At 42.3% G+C, this 15,365-nt stretch overlaps 1 protein-coding gene across 1 annotated transcript in view; it reads right to left on the bottom strand.

Moving 5' to 3' along the window:
• The window catches only part of C9 (complement C9), a 61,217-nt gene extending 47,928 nt beyond the window's left edge, over positions 1–13,289 (bottom strand). Inside the window, exon 1 of the mRNA XM_052659328.1 lies at positions 13,213–13,289. Coding sequence (XP_052515288.1) covers positions 13,213–13,289 — 77 coding nt within the window. The remainder of the gene's footprint in view (positions 1–13,212) is intronic.
• Positions 13,290–15,365: the final 2,076 nt, after the last annotated feature.

Below are 15,365 nucleotides of genomic sequence, written 5' to 3'. Positions count from 1 at the left end.
CTGATCATTCATTCCCCTACTGAAACTCTTTAGTAGTTTCTCTCTGTTTTGAAAATAAAGTCTGAATTTCTTGACATGATACGGTAGGCAGAGTAACAACCCCCAAAGACATCTGTGTCTTAATCCTCAGAATCAGTGAATATGTTACTTCACAAAGATACTCTGAGCATGCGATTAAGAGGAGATTATTCTGTATTTAATCTGGATGAGCCCATTCCAATCATGTGAGCTCTTAAAAGCAGAAGAGTGGTTCAGAGAGATATGCAGTCTGAGTGGCAGGAAAAATTCAAAACATGAAGAAGGACTCCACCCACTGTTGCTGGGTCTGAAGATAGGAGTTTCACTAAGGAATGCAGGCAGCCCCTGGAAGCTGGAAGATGCAGGGAAATAGATTCTCCCCTAGAGCCTCTAGAGAGGATTCTAGCCCCACCAGAGCCTTGATTTTAGCCCAGTGAGACCCGATTCAGACATCTGACCTATACAACTGCAAGATAATAAATCTGTGTTGTTTTAAGCCACTAATATGTGATCATTTGCTATAATTGTAATAGGAAACTAAGACATGTAGTTTAGAGCACTCTACATGGCCCATCTTCTAATTCTTCAACTCCACTTTTCCCTCTAGCCACACTGAACTTGAAAGGCCCAAGATAAGCACATTTTCTCACAATCTTTAGGCTTTTAAATCTACTGTTTCTTATTCACTGCACTAATCTTATTTTCAACATAGATTCTTTTTCCTCAGAGAACTTCCCCTAACCCTTCATGTAATTTACTTTTTCATGTACATATTCTTATAGCATCTTGTTCTTCCCTATATAAGTGTCATAAGTGCCTTGCAATGATATATTTCACTTAATCAATTTATCTATTCACTTTTTTATTCATTCATCAAACATTTATTGTCAACTATTTGCTAGGCTTTAAGGATACAATGGTATCCAAAACAACCAAACAAAATAAAACAGAAACCATGATCCTCCAACTAACAGAATTTATGTCCTAGATAAAAACATCAGTGAGCTAAGGAAATTCTCAGTCTTGCTCAGCTTGCATATCTAGTGTCTGGAACATAATGGGTACTCAGCAAATGTTTTATGAATGAATAAATGAATAAGCATATGAAGAAGAAGAAAGTTCTTGATCTTTGGTCTAGGACAGACTCAGGTCTATGTTTCTCTAGGCTCTGATCTCCTGGTGAACCACTTATATTATATTCTTACAAGACTTGCTTGTCATTCAGCAACCTTCATGACTGAAGATACCATTTTTGTAAGTCTGACCTTTGCCTATATCACTCAGAAAATCAGGACACTTGATAAGCTTCAGTCTTCTAAAAGTACAGGTTAAAAACATTTAAGACAAGCTGCCAAAACTCCTTAAAGAACCTGATTTCATGGAAGTTTGAATATTTACATCTATTTAAGACCACATGGCTGAAAAATTCTCTGCGAGAACTTTTCCATTAAACTAAATCCTCGTCTGGAACTGACCAGCCCTAATCAAGAGGCAATGGCGGATGCACCTTTATGACCTAGAGAAACAGGATAATCCTCCAATAGTGAAAATAGGAATTGTGTAAAATTATAACCCCCCATTCCACACTAATTAAATCAAGCTTTCTAAGGATGGGCTTCAGGCACCAATATTTTTTAAAAGTATCCCAGATTACTCTCACATTCACATGAAGTTGAGAAAAACAGCTTGGCACGATCTGGTGGATATCTATGAAATCTGGGTGTAAGGGGGGTGTCCATTACACTGCATAACTCAGACTTGAGATCACCACTGACCTGAGTCACTGCACTGGTTTATCACTGGTTTTAGGAATCACTCTAGGCTTTACCTACTAATGTACTTATGGATCTTTGTAATCTACAAATCTAGCCTTTCTAGTATTAGTTAGGCCTGCTGCCTTCAACTGGATTATGTGTTCCTGTCTTTTTTGGTATTTATCACTTACTTAGAATATCATGTTAGCATTTTGTTTCAGTGTCTTCCCCAAAGAGATTAATTCCTTGGTTTTAGAAATAACACCCTAAATATACCAGTGGTATGACACATTATGCACCCAATATGTCAGCAAATCTGGAAGACCCAGCAGTGGCCACAGAATGGAAAAGGTCAATCCCCATCCCAATTCCTAAGAAGGGTAGTACTAAAGAATGTTCTAACTATTGGACAATTGCACTCATTTTTCATGCTAGCAAGGTCATGCTTAAAATCTGGCATGCTAGGCTTCAGCATTATGTGAACCAAGAACTTTCAGATGTCCAAACTGGGTTTAGAAAAGGCAGAGGAACCAGAGGATCAAGTTGCCACATTTGCTGGATCATAGAGAAAGCAAGGGAATTCCAGAAAAACATCCACCTCTTTTTCATCCACTATGCTAAAGTTTTTGACTGTGTGGATCATAACAAATGGTGGAAAGCTCTTAAAGAGATGGGAATAGCAGACTATCTTACCTGTCTCCTGAGAAACCTGTATGTGGGTCAAGAAGCAACAGTTAGAACCCTGTGTGGAACAACTGATTGGTTCAAGATTGAGAAAGGAGAACAACAGGGCTGTCTGCTGTCACTCTGTTTGTTTAACCTATATGTTGAGCACATCATGAGAAATGCCAGGCTGGATGAGTTATAAGCTGGAAACAAGATAGGCGGGAGAAACATCAACAATCTCAGATATGTGATGATACCACTCTAATGGCAGAAAGCGAAGAGGAACTAAGGAGCCTCTTGATGAGGGTGAAGGAGGAGAGTGAAAGAGTCAGCTTAAAACTAAATATTGAAACAACTAAGATCATGGCATCCAGCCCTACTACTTCATGGCAAATAGGAGGGGAGAAGGTGGAAGTTGTGACAAATTCCCTCTTCTTGGGCTCTAAAATCCCTGCAGATGGTGACTGGAGCCATGACGTCAAAGGCTATTGCTTCTTGACAGGAAAGCTATGACAGACCTAGATACTATGTTGAAAAGCAGAGACATTATTCTGCTGACAAATGTCCATATAGTCAAGGCTATGGTCTTCCCAGTGGTCATGTACAGTTGTGAGAGCTGTACGGTAAAGAAGGCAGAGCGCAGAATTGATACCTGCACCCTGTGGTGCTGGAGAAGACCCCTGAAAGTCCCTTGGACAGAAAGGAGACCAAACCAGTCAATCTTAAGGGAAATCAACCCTGAATACTTGTTGGAAGGGCTGATGCTGAAGCTAAAGCTCCAGTATTTTGGTCATCTGATGTGAACAGCTGACTCATTGGAAACGTCCCTGATGCTGGGAAAGATTGAGGGCAGAAGGAGAAGAGGGCATCAGAGGATGAGATGGCTGGATGGCATCACAGATAAAATGGACATGAACTTGGGCAAACTTCAGGGGATGGTGAGGGACAGGGAGGCCTGGCGTGCTGCAATCTACGGGGCACAAAGAGTTGGACACGACTGGGAGACTGAACAACAGGACGCCTTACTCTTTCTCACCTGCTACTGAGACCAGCTTCAGTGAATAACTAGTTCGGAGAGTATGGTACCGACTTGGGGATTATGAATGGAAGGTAAAGCTCAATGCAAATACTGTAGAGTGACTTACAGTTCTTTGTTTGGCAATCCTAGAATGCAGTCAGTACTGGGGACCAACCAGAAAGACTGTTCATGATGTCACACATCAGTGACTAGGACCCTGCTCCCGTGATACTGGCACTGACTATAGAAGTTTCTCTAACATCCTTCACATGAATAGTAGCCCCACATTAACAATGTGCACACTAATTGACTCACACTTTGGACTTAGAACAGAGCACCAGATGCTTGCCTTTGATCTTTTATTGCCCTCCTAGACAGTGATTTCAATTCATCCTCTGAATGATCCAACCTGGTCCCATGGGTAGGTCTTCACAGATCCCACTCTTGCCTCAGAAGGACTTACACGCCTCTAAATGTCAAGCTCAGTGTATTTTTTTGTTTGCTAGGACTGCCATAAGAAAGTACACAGGCTTAAACAACAGAAATGTATAGGTGTCTGCATAAAATGTATAGGTGTCTGTATAAATGTTGAATTCTTCTGAGGCCTCTCTCCTTGCTTTGTAGGTGAAGGTCTCCTTCCTGTGTCTTCATTTGATCTTTCCTTGGTACCTTTGTGTGTTCACAGTCACTCTTCTTATAAAGACACCAATTATAGTGGATTAGGGCCTGCCCTAACGACTCCCCAGTGCAGTCACATTCAGAGGTACTGTTAGAGGTACTGAGTTAGAATTTCAGCATATAAATTTTGGAGGGACAGAGGTCAGCCCAAAACACTTAATAAAAGTTTTTTGATTAAGCAGTGTTTTATGTTTTCCACTACTTTTTTTAGACCATTTCCAAAGCTTATTTTCTCATTAAAAAAAAAAAAAACAACCTTTGTTTTACCACTGAGGGTAAATTCTACAGGTGTTATCAGTTATATTTTACAGACAGGAACCTAAAAACAGAAACTTATTCTGCTTATTCAAAGTTTGACAGTGAGTAGCAAAACTGGGTTAAGAATCTCTGTCTCGCCACTCTTTCCTGCTGTTATTTAATTGCTAAGTCATGTCCAGCTCTTTTGTGACCCCATGGAGTGTAGCTCCCCAGCCTCCTCTGTCTGTGAGATTCTCCAGGCAAGAATACTGGAGTGGGTTGCCATTTCCTTCTCCAGAGGATTTTCCCCACCCAGGGATCTAACCCTCGTCTCCTGCATTGGCAAGTGTATTCTTTGCCACTGAGCCACAGCTATACTTTCACTTCCTCTCTTATGCTATCTTTTCTCCCCACCTCAAATCCTCTTTGAAATAATCTGAAGAGTCATAGCTTATTCCATAGTTTATGGATGTAATAGTCTGATGATTGTTAGACATTTAGAGATACATTAAGTTAATAAGAATATATTTATTTTTTAAATATAGCAGCTCTAGGTAGATGTCAGCAATTAGGCAATCTAGTTCTTGCCTGGATGTATTTTTAAAGCTTATATTCAGGTTAGCCATGAAGTTCACACCCAGATGAACTTTTTGGCCAACCCAATATATAAATGTTGTCAAATTAAACAAAACTGAAAATTACTGAAAAGTGTGTGAACACCTGAATGTTTTGCCTTCACTGTACCAGATACCTGGATATTTAGAGGCAAAATAAAGGTAGGGCTTGAGAGAATTATTAGGAGGAAATAACAGATTATGCAAGAGGAATGTGTTATTGAAATGAAAGCACTCCATAAATATTAAGAAAGAAGGTGAGTAATCTTGGATAGCTCCTTTTGTGCTCAGTACCCCCTCCCCAGACCCTTTACCTCACTAGACAGACAATCTTTTGTAGCATAAAGACTGTGTCTGTACAAACCCTACCACCTGCCTTTCACCTTGCTGAGCTATTAGGCTGAGTGGAGAAGTATTTATAATGCATCTTCTAGACTCTTAGATGAAACGTGTTTATCAAGTAAAGCCTACTTCCAAGTGTTTCAATCTCAGCTTGAAAGTCATTTCCTAGATCAAAGAGATGTACATCAACTTGGCAGGGGGTCTAAATCTGGACCAGAAATGCATTAAATGAAGAGCCACTGATGTACACCTGGCTGCATCTCCCTGCCATGAACAGAGGTTTCCAGCTTCAGAAAACGAAAACCTCAGGAGAGTAGTTCACACCCCAGGACACTTTGTGGTGGGCCCAGGCAAGAAAACGCCTGCTGTAGCAAGGAATCCTTTTGTCAATAAATAAGACAATGTGGCTCCTTTGAGTGAAGAAATATAAACTAACAGGACTGCATTCTTAACCCATGGATCCTCCAGCTTGTTTATATCCTGTGGTTCATCAGGTCGAAGAAAAAAATATAACGGCAGTGGTCACTACTCGAAAATTTTAGGTCATCTCCTGGTTTCCCAAGTCTTAGTTAAGAGCTTCTCTCATGTACTCCCAATGAGCCAACATTCAGTAATATTTACGGAGGATCTGCTCTGTGTCAGGAATTGTCCTGGTGACTGGGGCCACAAGATAACATCTTGACCATCATGGAGCCTATGTCCCAGTGGGTGAGATACAATAAAAGAGTATCCTAAAAATGCAATGTGCAGTATCGGTTAAGAGGTGTGAGCTGTGAAGGAAAATAAACCAGGGTAAGAGGACAAAAAGTGCCATAGGCTGGGGTGGAGGTGGGGGTTTCTTGCAGAGGGTGGTGACTGAACCTTCTCAGAGAAGGTGTGTGTGTGTGCTCAGCCACTCTGTCATGTCTGACTCTTTGTGACCCCGTGGACTGGAGCCCACCAGGCTCCTCTGTCCATGGTGGTGCTTTACAAATGCGTTCACAATTTTTTTCATATTAAGACTATCAAAGATGGGATCTATGTGACCCCTTTTGAAGCTGGTGGTGTCTTTGTCAATGCCTTTGATGAGTAGAACACAGGGGAAGTCAGCCTGTATAAGACTTTTAAGGCTAGGTTGGAGAAGGCAATGGCACCCCACTCCCCCACTCCAGTACTCTTGCCTGGAAAATCCCATGGATGGAGGAGCCTGGTGGGCTGCAGTCCATGAAGTCGCTGAGGGTTGGACACGACTGAATGACTTCACTTTCACTTTTCACTGTCATGCATTGGAGAAGGAAATGGCAACCCACTCCAGTGTTCTTGCCTGGAGAATCCCAGGGACGGGGGAGCCTGGGTGGGCTGCCGTCTCTGGGGTCGCACAGAGTCAGACACGACTGAAGCGACTTAGCAGCAGCAGCAGCAGAGAAGCCCATGCAAGGTCTGCTGGTTTATCTAAAGACTCTGGCCCTAGGAGCCTTTTTACCAATATGTATGAGGCCAGCTATCCTAAGCCCACCATGTGGAAAGTACACACATACGTGTGTACACACACACACATGAGATTTCTAAGGAGAATCAATTGCTCCAGTCCCCCGCTGCTTGGGTCTTCCCAGCTCAAGTGACAAACATGAGTGAAGTTGTCATGATGACCCCAGCCCCAACCACATTTGCCTACACCCATATGAGAGATCCGCGACAACCACTCAACTGAGCCACGTCAATGCTGAATTTGAGTCAAATAAATAATTGGTATTGTTTTAAGCTCCTGTTTTGTAATGATTTGTTACACAGTAAAGAAAAAAAATGATAACAGGAGCTGCTATTTGTTTTGATACCTGAATGAATTCAGAGAGAAAGTATGTGAGGGTCTGGAAGAAGAGTGTTCTGTGCTAAAGGAGCAAGTGCAAAGGGCCTGAGATGGCATGTTGGAGGTACAGCTTATAGAGCAGAGTGACCACAAAGGAGAGTGAGATGCCTCTGGAGAAACAGGCAGGAGCCGCTCATGGCTTGTTGGCTGTGACGAGGAGGTTGCATTTGATCCTTAGCTTGATGGGAATCCTTAGAGGAATATGATAACAGTAGCAACACTCAGATTTGTGTTTTCAAAAGATTTCCCTGGTTGTTGGATGGGTACTTGACTACTGCAGAGTGGACAAGAGTGGATGCAGGGCAGAAAGGATAGTGATTTGAGCTAATGTGGTCATAGTAGAGACAGTGAGAACTGGGCAGATTTGAGGCATATTTTAAAGGTAATACCAACCAGACATGCAGTTACATTGCATATAGCAATGACACTAATGGAGGAATCAAGTATGGTTCCCAGGTTTTGACTTAGTAACTCAGCGAGTAGGGCTTCCCAGGTGGCACAGTTATAAAGACTCTACCTGTCAATGCAGGAGACACAAGAGATGAAAGTTCGACCCCTGGGTTGGGAAGGTCCCTTAGAGTAGGAAATGGCAGCCCACTTCAATATTCTTGCCTGGAAAATTCCATGGACAGAGGAGCCTGGTGGGCTATAGTCCATGAGGTCGCAAAGAGCGGGACATGACTGAGTGACTGAGCTCACACAACGCAGACAGCATGACTCAATGAGTAGTGGTGCAGGTTGGGTGGGGATGGGAGGAGAAATCAGTAAGTCTGTTCTGGACATGTTTAGTTTGGGGTGCTTGTGATGTCTTCAAGAAGAGATGTTGACTAAGTAATTGGACATTGGGCTCAGGAAAGAGATCTGTATCCTAGATATAAACTTGAGAGTTGTCAGAATATAGGTTAGGTGACATTTCTCACCATGAGGCTGGAAGTGAGTGGTGTGTCTGGAGTAAGGCTGAGGACTGAGACAACATTTAAAGGAAAAGTTACAACACGTCTGAAAGCTGACGGGAACGATTTGGTACAAAGGGAGATACTGTTGATGTCGAAGAGTGGGCAGAATTAAAGGAGCAGTTTTTAGTGAGGCTGGAGCAAATGGAGCCAGTGCACAAGTGACCGGTAAGGCTCAGGGAATGTGTTGCCTTTAGCACTGTGGGCCTCAGAGAATTTGGCTGAATTGCTCTTGCCATTTACTTGTTGATATTCCTCACTAGACTGTAAGCTCACTGAGGGCAGAGACCTCAGTAACAGGCTCTGTATTACACTCTATCTCCCGGAGCAACACCCGGCCCATGTTGCAAAGTCAAAAAATAACTCCTGTATTAAATGAGTGAATAAATAAAAGATCATACTTGGCCAAGAAAAATAGTTCATGAATAAATATCTATTAACTTGTATTAAATATAGATATTAAAAACACAGATGGATACAACCAAACAAGGAGATTTGGGATATTTTCTATTTTGTTTTTTTTGGCTGTGCTGCATGGTCTATGGGATCTTAGTTCTCCAACCAGGGATTAACCCCACAACCCCTGCAGTGAAAGCACGGAGTCCTACCCACTGGACTACAGGGGAATTCCTTGGATATTTTCAATTTAACAGTCAGGCCTAAATTTTCTATTAATGAGTGTTTGGGTATTTTTCCAGATTGCTAAGTTTAATGAAAATAAATTGAATGATAATTGCTAACTTTTGTGAGTGCTTAGTTTATGTCAGAATCTCTTCTAAGTTTTATATTCATTATCTCATTTAATTTTCATATCAGCCTTATGAGATATTTTCTACTAGTATCATCATACTTGAAAGATAAGAAACTAAGCCACAGTAACAATGAGTAATTTTTCTCAGGTTACATAGAAGCTTCTTGGTGGCAGAGCTGGGATTCAAATCCAGGCAATTTATCTCCAGAACTGCCATACCCAGCTACTCTCTGGATTCCTAACTCCCAGTCTAGAATTTCTTAACTGGTAGAAAAATGAATAATAAAGTAAATATGACTACTAGAAACATGCCACATATACAGCCAAAAGATGAATGACAAAACTGGGAAAGATGTTTATTATTCATACCAGAAATAAAAGTTGACTAATATATAAAGTCATCATAGAAATCTCTAAGAGACTCAATTGAAAAATGGGCAAAGAATATAGTTAATGGAAAACAAAACAATTCATACATATAGCCTCTAAACATATGAAAAGATGTATAGGCTGATGAAGAGAAAGGCAAATTAATTCTATTCAGGGATACTATTTTTTACCTATGAGTTCTGCAAATATAAAACTTGGCCTACAGCAAAGCTTCAGAGAAACAAGCACTTTTATACTTGGCTGACAAAATCGTAAATAATACCCACCCATGGGACTGTGTGGCAATTTCAGCAAAATCTTGAAGCAAAACCTTTTGACCCAGTGATATATATTAACATCACTTCTGAGAATTAATCCTCAGGTACAATTATCCATTTAAAAAATGCTATATGAATAAGGATATTCATTGCAACACAGCTTGTATTAATAATACAAAGTTGGAAACAACCCAAGTGTTGGTCAATAAAAGACAAGTTCTCTGAACTCTATATCCATACAATGGAAAATTAATCATTTGTGAGAGGAGGAAGTTCCTTTCAACTGATGCAGAAAAGTCTCCAGGATATATTGCAAAATGTAAAAGAAGAAAAGCAAAGTACATGATAGTGTATATGATATGATACCTTTTATGGAAGAAAGGGAGAGAGTAAGATTATAGTCAGCTCTATGCTTTAATCCACATAAAGACATACTGGAAGGACACACAGGAAACTAAAAAGGTGGTTCCCTGTTGGGAAAGTGTGAGGTGAGGCAGGGTGTGTTCTAAGTACTTTATATGTAACACAAATCTCATGAAAAGTCAACACTTCTCAGTGTTTCTTTGTTATTTTTTTGATATTTGAACCATGTAAATATTTTGTTATTTGCAAATGAAAAGGAGGAAACTAACAATAGCTATACTCATAGCACACTCTCTGCATGCTGGTCACTTTGCTAGACACATTGCGTTTGTTATCTCGGCTTTCTCACAGCAGGTCACAGTGTCATTTCCCTTGTGCAGGTGCTAGGAACAGGTTTAGAGAAGTTCAGGAATTTGCCGAGGGTCACATAGCTAGTGAACTGTAAACCTCAAACTCCAGCTGCCTGGCTCTGGAACCCACATTATGAGCTGTTATCCTACTTGTATAGTGGTTTTTGTTGTTTTGCTTTTTAAAAATATTTCCAGTCTACCTTGGGAGTCACCAGAGATGATGTGCGATGACCTAGCCTCATAGGCACAATTGTGTTTGCAAGCAAATGATCATTGAACATCCCCAGTGGTTCACCAGTTGCAATAGCGATCGCTTCAGATAAAGTGTCTGCAGTGTCTCTCCCCTGAATACTGGCTGTAAGTCCCTCTCCTCCTCTCCTAAACCAGAAAGCATATCAAAGTGAAAGGAATACCAAGGTTATTACTTGAAGGAACACTTCACATTTATTGAGTTCTTACAGCGTGCTGGGCACAGATATTGTAAGTCAATTACAGGTAAAGAGATTTAATGTCTACATCGAACCTTATTAGATAAGAACCATTATTTTCACCGGGGCTTCCCAGGTGGTGCTAGTGGTAAAGAACCTGCCTGCCAATGCAGGTGACATAAGAGATTCAAGTTTGGTCCCTGGGTCAGGAAGATCCCCTGGAGGAGGGCATGGCAACCCACTCCAATATTCTTGCCTGGAAAATCCCCATGGACAGAGGATCCTGGCAGGCTACAGTCCATGGGGTTGCAAAGAGTTGGACATGACTGAACAACTAAACACACACATGTGCGTGTGCACATACGCACACTCACGCACACACACACACCCCATCTTACAGATGAAGGAACCAAGGTACAGAGAGGTTGAGTAACAGTTCAGAAAGGTTACCCAGAGTTATATTGTTACTAAGTAAGTAATGGCACCTCAACTTGAGCTTGAGAAGTCTGACTTCAGAGGACTGCTCTGTTCTGATCAAGTTTGTATTTTAAAATTGTTTGCAAACACATTTCTTTGGCTGAACTATGTGTCTCGCTCCATGACTGGTCTGAACACTCTGTTTGACTTCAACCCTGTATCAAAGGGCTGAGCACAGTGTTCGGAACGGGGCAGCCTCACCAGCCTCCTGAGGGCATAGCAACGAGAGTGACTGCAGCCCAACCCCAGCCAGTGGTGCAGATGCTTAGAGCTGGGGGGCAGCCAAGGGGCCTTTCTGGTCCTCTCTGAAACTGCAGGGCATGACCAGAACCTACGGGATCCAAACTTCAAAGCCATGGAAGGCTTCCCAACAGCCTCTCATTCTTGATCAGCAGGAGTCATGATCTAGGAATGTGGGTTGTTTAAATTATTTTTTAACTTAAGAAAGGGTCACGGTAAGTACAAGAGGGCTAAAACAACTTTCAGTAACTGGCTTCCTCAAACCCCTTTGTACCTGATGTCTAGTAAATGCAAATAATGCTTCTTAGGTAATGTGGGAAGAGGTAGTGATGGGATAAAGGAAAGCCTGGTGAAGCACTTCACCCAAGCCCAGGCTGGTCTGTGTAGCATGTCTGTGTGTCCCCTCCTGGAAGATGCAGCCGTGTGAGCAAACTTCACATGCCTGATGGGGCCAACAGAACTGTATCCTCCACAGCAGCTGGGAGGCAGGCAGTGATGTGCTTGAGATGGGCACCAGCACCCACATGGAATTTGGTGAACCTGAGAGTCAAATGGGCTTCCCAGGTGGCTCAGTGGTAAAGAATCCACTTGCCAATGCAGGGGACCCGAGTTCAATCCCTCCAGGGTCAGGAAGATCCCCTGCAGAAGGAACTGGCAACCCACTCCAGTATCCTTGCCTGGAGAATCTTATGGAGAGAAGAGTCTGGTGGGCTATAGTTCATGGGGTGGCAAAAAGTTGGACATGACTGAGTGACTGAACAACACCACTGAGTCATATGACTGAGGGAAATTGAATACAGGTCACAGTCACATTGGGCAGAGGGACAGTGTAGTTGATTTCCCCAGGCTGTCTTGTCAAAGGGTGGGATATTTTAATACTGTCACCAGATGGGATCATGATGTATCAGACGACATAGGACTGTGTGTTCTCTAACCATTCTGAATTACAACGTAGATGGTCAATAAGCACATCTTGTTTGGTTGGTTTATTTTCTGGATTGGCTTGGAACGGGCTTCCTGTTCCCAATTAGGATCAGAGCAAAAGAAGAGAAAGTGTTTTTGCTGGAAGCCTGGCTTACAGGTCTGCACCATGGTGATTCTTCCTGAATGGAAGAAAACACTCCCCTAAACCTAAGGACAAAATGTGTGCCTCTGGATAACTCTTGGAATGTCAAGGAAGAGAAGGAAATTGGCCAACCTCTGCCTGGTGTGGAGGCAAAGGCAGGATGTAGCCAATTATTGAGAGTGTTAGACATGAAGGCAGAGTGTGGGAGAGATTTATTTCCTTAAACTTCTCAGACCCTAGATACTGATGTGTGCATATGTGCTAGTCGTTTGCGACCCAGTGGACTAGGCCCCCAGGCTTCTCTGTCCATGGGATTCTCTAGGCAAGGATACTGGAGTGGGTTGCCATGCCCTCCTCCAGGGGATCTTCCCAACCCAGGGATCAAACCTGCATTTCCCGCATTGCAGGCGGATTCTTTACCACTGAGCCACCAAGGAAGCCCCCTAGAAACTGATAAACCCAGGTTTATTATATCCTAGTAAAAACCAGCTGTGTTTCTTAAGTCCAATATTTGAAGAATATCTCAGTCTTAACATTTAAAAACCTTGTTTAAAAGAAACCCCTGGGAATGGCAGCAGGTCTCCTGAAAAAAACTCTGAAAGACATACCTGAGCTTTTTCTCATTTTTTTTCAAAGTTTAGATTCTCTGGTTCCATATTCTAATGTGAGTGAAAAAGTTTTACCCACTTTGCTGCTATAGAAGCAGACCCAGAAATGGCAAAGCCCGCAGGGAAATTCCAGAGACAGAGAGAAAAGTGACTCACCTGGGAGTGGGCCCCGCTCTCAGGAGACTTATTTCTAGAATGCATATTGCAAAGGCGAACCTCTGGCCAGCAGACATTTGCACTAGCGAGATAGCTCCCGGAGTGGAATGGCCAGACAGTTCCTGGAAGACACTTATTTGCAAAGGACTGGGGAACAATTATTGTTTGTTTTTGCTCAGGATTTCTTTAGAATTGGGCTTCCTGGGTACCAAAGTCCAATCAGAGGAGAGTCATTTCGTAACTTGGGGCCTACCGTTTTGGCCAAGAGTATATTTATCAATTGTATATTCAAGTGAGGAGCCCATGACTGCTAAATGGCTGAGATGTGTTGAAAACAAAAACCCAACAAACAGACAACTCCAGTGGTGCTCATTTTCAGAGACTCTGGGAGGGATCATGAGGGACTGTGTAATTTGGAGGGAAAAGGTCTGTGGATAATTCTTATAGAGGCAGAAACTCAAAATTAGTAAAAGAATTGCATTGACTAGAAACGGAATTACAGACATAGCTGTTGCCCTCTGAGAATGAACTGTGTGGTATTTCCACATGGACAGATCGTAAAAATGCATTTACAAACTGACATCTTTTCATAAGTGAAGTGAGTCATTTTGAAGAATCCAGGTACGTTCCCTAAGGCCTTTCCAGTGTCTTCCAGAAGGACATGGTGTCTTTATCTAAGAAGCACACCTGTTAACAAGATAGAATCTAAGATGGAATTACTTGCTCCAATCCATCAGAAAGAATTTTTTCCCCTCATTTTCACATTCTTCAGAACTTGTGAAAAGGGCAGGCTATTTTGGAAGTACTGGAGAAGGGGGATATCACAGTTGCTTTTAAAACACTGGTTGCATAAGAGAATGACTTGGGGGACCTGTGAATAAACACTGATGGCAGCCCACTCCCACCTGATACTAATAATTGACCCAGAATGGGACCCTGCCTCAGTATTTTTTAAAAATTTATTTATTTTTGGCTGTGCTAGGTCTTTGTTGCTTTGCTTGGGCTTTCTCTAGTTGTGCCGAGAGGGGCTACTCTTCCTTGCGGTGCTTGGGCTTCTCTTGCTGAGAGCACAGGCTCAGGAATTGCGGCGCACAGGCTTAGTTGTTCCATGACATGTGGAATCTTCCTGGACCAGGGATTGAACCCATGTCCTCTGCATTGACAGGTGGATTCTTATCCACTGCGCCACTGGGGTCATCTTTCATCAGTATTTTTTAAATTTTGCTGGGTCATTCAAATGTGTGACCAGGGTTGAGATTTTGAATGATCACCTTGAGAAGAAACACAGGAGGTACAATGTTATTGACGTTTAGCACACAGTCAGACACGACTGAAGTGACTTAGCAGCAGCAGCAAGGGGACATCATGGGCTTCCCTGGTAACTCAGCTGATAAAGAATCCGCCTGCAATGCAGGAGACCCCAGTTTTATTCCTGGGTTGGGAAGATCCCCTGGAGGAGGGCATGGCAACCCACTCCAGTATTCTTGCCTGGAGAATCCCCATGGACAGAGGAGCCTGCTGGGCTACAGCCCATGGGGTTACAAAGAGTCGGACATGACTGAGCAACTAAGCACAGCACAGCAGAAGGGGACTTCATAAGTATTCATTAATTAAAAATAGGAACATTTGGAACATTAGTACATACCAAGGCCGGCAAAACACAGAGTAGAGTTGGGGAGCTAGTTTTCCAGTACTGCCTACCTTTTTCATCTTCTCTATTATCTTATCTAGAGTAAGAGTTAACTACTTTCATCACCCTTTCCTGCCCGCGCTTTAAAAAATTTTATTTTCTTTTTTATACAGAGCAAGAGCTTTCTAATGGGATTAATTTCATCAGTTCCTAAGTCTGCTGTGTAGACAATTTACACGGTCAATATGTAGATCTTGTAGAATTGCCAAGTAATGAGGCAATTCGAACGTGTGTGATGACACTTGTAACTACATTGACGAATAAATTTTTCCCCAGGGTCTCTGCTTGGGAATACTTGCTAATGACAGGTGGGCTGTGTCTAGATATAGTGTAAATCCTTCAGATATAATGGAGGAGTTTTGAACCCCTTCTCTTACATGGCCTCTCTGAATCCTGCCAGGATCTTTGTGGAAAGGAGGCCTTGGAAGCAGGCATGGTAGAATGATGCTTTATGCTAATTAGA

Source organism: Budorcas taxicolor, chromosome 20 (genome assembly GCF_023091745.1).
Source record: "Budorcas taxicolor isolate Tak-1 chromosome 20, Takin1.1, whole genome shotgun sequence".
Lineage (NCBI taxonomy): Eukaryota > Metazoa > Chordata > Mammalia > Artiodactyla > Bovidae > Budorcas > Budorcas taxicolor.
This window is presented reverse-complemented; position numbering and strand designations above follow the sequence as displayed.